We start from the raw sequence: 5,809 nt of genomic DNA on the forward strand, positions 1-5,809 counted from the left end.
CGGCCAGTCCCACCAAATTGTAAATTGTCTGACAATCCAATGTGTAAAATATGTGACGTCATTTTGAGTATCAGCCAGTGGTGGGACAGGTCCTTATTCTATTACGGGTAAAGACCATATTTATTGTTCTGTGTGATCTGCGGTGCGCTACGTAAGTTATATTTCTTTTCGAACTTCTGCATCCAGGCTCTCTTCACCTCCTCTACAGCGACAGGATCCTGTGTTGTCGATGTCCTAGCTCGTGCTATACTTTGTAAATAAGATTCATACATACTCATTCTTGGTAAAACCGAATTATCCTCAGCAGGCTCTAATGGCACACTGATTGGGGCAAAAGGTATAGATAACATCTGTTTCCTCGCATCACCAAATATGTGTTGGAATTCCGGCTGATTCTCCGTCGTGTTGGTGACTGATGATGTGGTGATTGTGGAGGACGTTGGCGTGAAGACTGTCGGTCTGTTCTCCTCATCCCAGATGACGGAGTCCAGCCATCTCGCGAAACTGGATACTTTAGGAAAGGCGTGTGTTCTGGTGTACACCGCACAAGTGTGGAGGAAGGTAGCGATCCCGACTAATGTATTGTTTTGTATTACAGCTCCTCCGTCATCTCTCTGGAAAGATATAGAACATTTTATTATTTGCAATATTACAAAGATTACTAACATTAATTGTAGGAAAGCAGTAGTGATGGTTTAAGTAAAAAGATATTGTAGGCAAACGAATACTTGACAGAATACAAGCTTTTTAACTTATAACAAACTTTTGACGATATTTGTCACAGATGTAGAATATAATCTGGAAAAACGGTTTATTTCCGGCTGTACGATGTCGCTGGTAAAAGCTAATTCATTTTAATTAAACTGTTGTTAACTGAAATTAGTTTACTTTAGATGTTTTAATATATCGAAAAAAAAACTTACTCGACAGAAGTGTCTGTTAGGATCCTGTACTCCAGCTGCACAGAGATAATGTCCTGGCAACAATTTAGTCGCTGGCTCACATATCGTCGAGTCTATGAGAGGCGCGTTCAGTACTCGTAAATGCTAGAAAACGATTAGCGATAAAAGTAGTACAATCGATTTTACGTTTACTCTTTGCCACCGAGTAGAATCTGCATAGCTTCACTAGGGTGGCAAAGAATAAAAGTCTTAAATCGTTTGGGTGGCAAAGAATAAAAGAATTATATCGTTTGGGTGGCAAAGAATAAAAGAATTATATCGTTTGGGTGGCAAAGAATAAAAGAATTATATCGTTTGGGTGGCAAAGAATAAAATACTCCCATAGTTTCTCTCATATTCATTCTCCCGTTAATGTATATTGCCTATGTTACTCTATAATAATGTACCTTTCTAGTGACAAATTATTTTTGAAATCGTTCCGATCGTTTTTTTTTTCAGTAGTTTACATAGGATTGCACTATGCATGCATTATATAATGCATTAAAAAAACGTCAATATTTTAATTAGCAAAACTTGATTAGTTTATCAGACTCCTAAATACATTGCTATAAGATTGCCTTGTAATAAATTCAATCGAATTCTCTCATTAATATTTATAACCAATATCTGCTTACCCCATTCGGTGTCCATGCTAGTATTGAGGCGAGGTAGCCCAAATTGACCTCTTCATCTGGTTTAGGCAGGTTGACAGGACCTACACGAGCGCTGTACTCCAGTGGTACTGTTAACTTCAGAGCTGATACTTTCAAATCGAAGTTATTGATAAGGATTCTTATCTGAAAAAACAAAAAACAGTTATGATAAAGCGTTAATTTTTCTTAAAATTCCTAAAGTGTTCCTAAAGTGAAGTGGAAGCAATTCCGCGTTTCGTCTGATGAGTGTGGTGCCGGAGGCCTAATTTTAGCCCCTTTCCCTTTCCACGCTTTTCTTAAAAGGAAAGGATGGGAAGGAAAAGTGGATTTGGCGGTGAAGGAGACGCATAGGAAGGGGAAATGTCCTCTTTATGTGCGTCTTCTCTGTTAATGAAGGGTAGGCAACGCATCTGCAATTGCGGATGTTAATGGGCAGCGGTCGCTTTCCATTTCAGTGGATTCAGATGGCCGCTTGCTCGTTTGCCATCTTATATAAAAAACACATACATAACATACGTGAACGCTTGTCGCGTAACATATGTTAGACCCTGTAACGTTCACAAAATCGTTGAGATGCTTTTTATTAAAGGTGTGCTGGACTAAACTATCGCATAACTGTTTAGTCTCGCTTTGATACTATGAGCTTATGGAGGTAAACCGATTTTAATTTTCCAACTAAACAATTGAATTTGCTACGAAACAAACGACAATCGCACAACAATTGCGTGTCTAGTCAAAGGTGTGAAGATTATTTTTATCTGACTTATGTGTTATTTACCTTATGAATAGCACCACTTTTGTTATTATACGAGCTTCCGACACGCAGCGTGTAGTTGCCGAGGTACTTGTGAGTCACGTACGAAGATATTATGTGTCTGAAATAAATTGAATAAAGTATGTAAGCTATTTAAAAATAATGATTGATTTGATGACATCTACGAGTATAACAAGTTAAAAAGCTGCAGATATTGCCTACAATATGCATGTGCGGAAAAACCTATACTAATATAATAAAGCGCAAACACACTTCTTTATGTAGGATGTCAGCAATCATTGTTTATTTTGAATAAATCTATACTATTATAATAAAACGTAAACACACACTTCTTTGTTGCCTAAGATGTCAGCAATTACAGCATATTTTTGAATAAAAAGCCCTACACTTACGTCACGCTTTAGGCTACGTGTTTCCACGCCATTAAACTTAGGGGGTAAATATTTTGGATAAAAACCCTAATGTGGGAAAGAGACCATAAGTTGCTTCCAATACCGAGATAGAAAGATTGCTAAGGTTTGTCATGTCATGTCATGTCATTTTGACATTTGCTATTGATAATTTGACAAATGTAAACAATAAAATGAAAATTCATGCGGATGGAGCCGCACGGGAACAGCTAGCCTTTTTGTAATAAAAGGTCTTAACACTTTACAGTTACGGCTATAGGCTATATGTTTTCATGCTATTGCAATTAGGGAATAATTTGGAAAAAAATTACGACATGAAACGGATGAAGCCGCACAGGAACGACTAGTTCAAAGATATGTTGGAAATCAATTGCCACTAGCGTGGTTAATTAGGGCCTACGTCTAGGGTTTTATTTTTCTTGGCAAAACAGAATATACCTCTCTGACGTGTGGGATTAAAAAAAAGTGGCCTATGTATTCTTCCAGACTCTATATTATTGACAAATCCCATCGAGATCCGTTCACTAGTAGGCTGCAAACGTTAACAAACATCTATCCATCCATACATGTAAATTTTCGCATTCATAACATTGGTAAGATAGTTTAAAATATGCCTATATCTACTGATCATTAGTTGATGTAGGCATTATTTTAATTCATCACACATTCTGCCATCTCTGGGGATAAAATATGGTGATTGTAACTTACGGATCAAAGCATTTTGACAGCGTAAGCGCCCAGTAAGTGTTGAGCACGGTAGCACTGCAGACGTAGGTACCGTTGCGTTGCAACGCGCCGGCGTAAGGATACTGTTGGACTTGAGCGACTGCCGGCCCTATGTGTTCACCACTGTCCTCTACATCGCGGTCTCCTGGATCACAGATAAAGAATACTTGAATGTTACTGGCTAGTAAGGAGTTCGGATACAATTAGCGTTAGTCGTTACTAGTTGCTTATCGATTGTAAGCAACTGGAGAGTCTAGCTTAAAGTATTCTGAAAAAGGTCTCAAACTGTCTTTTGTTTTTCTTTGCATATTTGTTTGGTATCTGTACTAATATAATAAAGCGTAAACACACGCTACTTTGTGGCGTAGGATGTCAGCAATCACATATTTTTGAATAATACTTTCTTTAATAAAAAACTTACACTTACGACAACTTTAAGTGTACTTTTACGCTTTTAAACTTAGGAGATATATAAATTGGAAAACAACCTTCATGTGGGAAAGGGACAATAAACTAGCTGCCAACATTAAGCAAGCAAGGTTATTTGATAACGGTATTGAGTGTCTTATCCGAACAATTTAAATTCAAAATAGTAACTTGGATTGGTCAGTTATCAGTCAGTTATATATCAGTTAAAATATAAGTGTAAGTGATTAAATAGTTAACTTACCACTGATGTTAGCTTGAGCGATTATATTCGTGCTGTTTGAATCCAATTCGTCCATATCACGGTCAGCTGAAATGAAAAACCAATCTCAATTTTCAATCAAATTAGCGAACAATCGAACGAAATTTGACCAATGGTTAGAAGTAGGTATTCAATTTGTTCTAAGTAGTTTTGACACCATAAGTAATTCAAGATATTTCTTTTTAATAATTGAGAAACCACAGACTATGTCCAACTCTAACTAGCTGTTGCTCGGTACTTCGTTTCCGTGTAATAAAAATAATGAAAAAGATAGACTATGTTCCTCACTGATAGCGTAGCTTTTTAATGGTGATAGAATTATTAAAACCGACTAAGTAGTTTTTGAGTTATTTAAAAATACAAAAATACAAATCTTTCCTCTTTATAATATTAGTATTTTATAATATACAATGTCACAGTATTAAACAGGAATGCGGGAACTAGGGATCAAAAAACTCTGGCATCCTTATATCGTTGTCTCACACTTTCATCGTATTTAATATTATAATTATATACCTATCTCACCCGAATCCATCGCATCTTCATCACTGGCCAGCTTAGCTTGAGTGTACAGCATAAAGCAACAGAGAGCTAAGATTTTACACCACATCTTTACCCTCGACTCTATTGGACCGCTCTGAGAGTAGACCTTGTGTTTTCTCTGATAGTACTGTGTTATAGACTTAACAACGTTCAGACATGTACAAGTAAATTAAACATAAGCAAAGAAAGCAAAAATTACCCTAAATTTCGTCGCGCGATTTTGAGCTAAACTATTTAACTACGTCGTAGTCTTAGACTCCAAAAATCAAACAGAAAATGGGACCCACCTGCAAGCATTACCTTTCGGATAAAAAAAGAATTATCAAAGTCGGTCCACTAGCGGCGGAGTTATGCCGTAACACATATAAAAAAAAACATATAGACGAATTGAGTACCTCCTTCTTTTGGGAAGTCGGTCAAAAAACACTGTTCAAGGAGTTTTTACATGTTCTTATGTAAAGAATAAGAAATAATTTTATTTGTAAAGTGAAATGTTAAATGGTCTTAAAAAAGATTTAAAAATTATTTATATACCTGAACATAATATGGTTTATCTAAAACAAATACTAAATTTAAACCGTATCTAAAAATACTTTTAACTCTTTATTATAGAATGTATAAATTTTGAAATTGATTGACGTAAAAAAAGCACCTATGTTTATTTAGTTTTAGTATACGTTATGTAATATTTAAGTAAACGCAAAGTTAATAAAGCTCTACAAATAAATTAAGATTTCAACAGATAAGTTATAATAGTCGTAACTTCCTTAGCAAGCCACAAAGTTATGTAACTATATTCATGTAGCGATGCAATAAAACTTTTTTCATTACAAATAAGACGTGAACCGTAATGTCCCTGTAAAGAAAAGTTGAGTTTACGGGTCGGTTTTATTTTATACTAGCTGTTCCCGTGCGACTTCATCCGCATTTTTTCAATTTTATTTTGTTGTTTACATGTGTCAAATTATCAATTGCAAATGTCAAAATGACATGAAATTATGACAAACCATGGCAACCTTGCTTCCTTTATGTTGGCAGCAACTTATGGTCTCTTTCCCACTTTAGGGTTTTTA

The 5,809-nt window shown here is 35.8% G+C and overlaps 1 protein-coding gene across 1 annotated transcript; it reads right to left on the bottom strand.

Annotated features, from left to right (window-relative positions):
• Positions 1–101: 101 nt before the first annotated feature.
• On the bottom strand, positions 102–4,803 carry LOC106108209 (chymotrypsin-1-like). The gene is made up of 7 exons (XM_013289309.1): positions 4,719–4,803; positions 4,176–4,241; positions 3,488–3,650; positions 2,373–2,469; positions 1,577–1,738; positions 924–1,046; positions 102–614 (listed from the first exon to the last, which is right to left on the bottom strand). The coding sequence occupies exons 1-7, from the start codon at positions 4,801–4,803 to the stop codon at positions 102–104; spliced, it is 1,209 nt and encodes a 402-aa protein (XP_013144763.1).
• Positions 4,804–5,809: the final 1,006 nt, after the last annotated feature.

This window comes from Papilio polytes, unplaced genomic scaffold, assembly GCF_000836215.1.
Source record: "Papilio polytes unplaced genomic scaffold, Ppol_1.0 DF821733.1, whole genome shotgun sequence".
NCBI lineage: Eukaryota > Metazoa > Arthropoda > Insecta > Lepidoptera > Papilionidae > Papilio > Papilio polytes.

Coding starts and splice junctions, on each gene's coding strand:
- LOC106108209 (XM_013289309.1), bottom strand. CDS start 4,803: ATGTGGTGTAAAATCTTAGCTCTCTGTTGCTTTATGCTGTACACTCAA. Junction 3,651..4,175: donor CGCTCAAGCTAACATCAGTG/GTAAGTTAACTA, acceptor TCTGTGATCCAG/GAGACCGCGATGTAGAGGAC. Junction 2,470..3,487: donor CTGTCAAAATGCTTTGATCC/GTAAGTTACAAT, acceptor AATTTATTTCAG/ACACATAATATCTTCGTACG.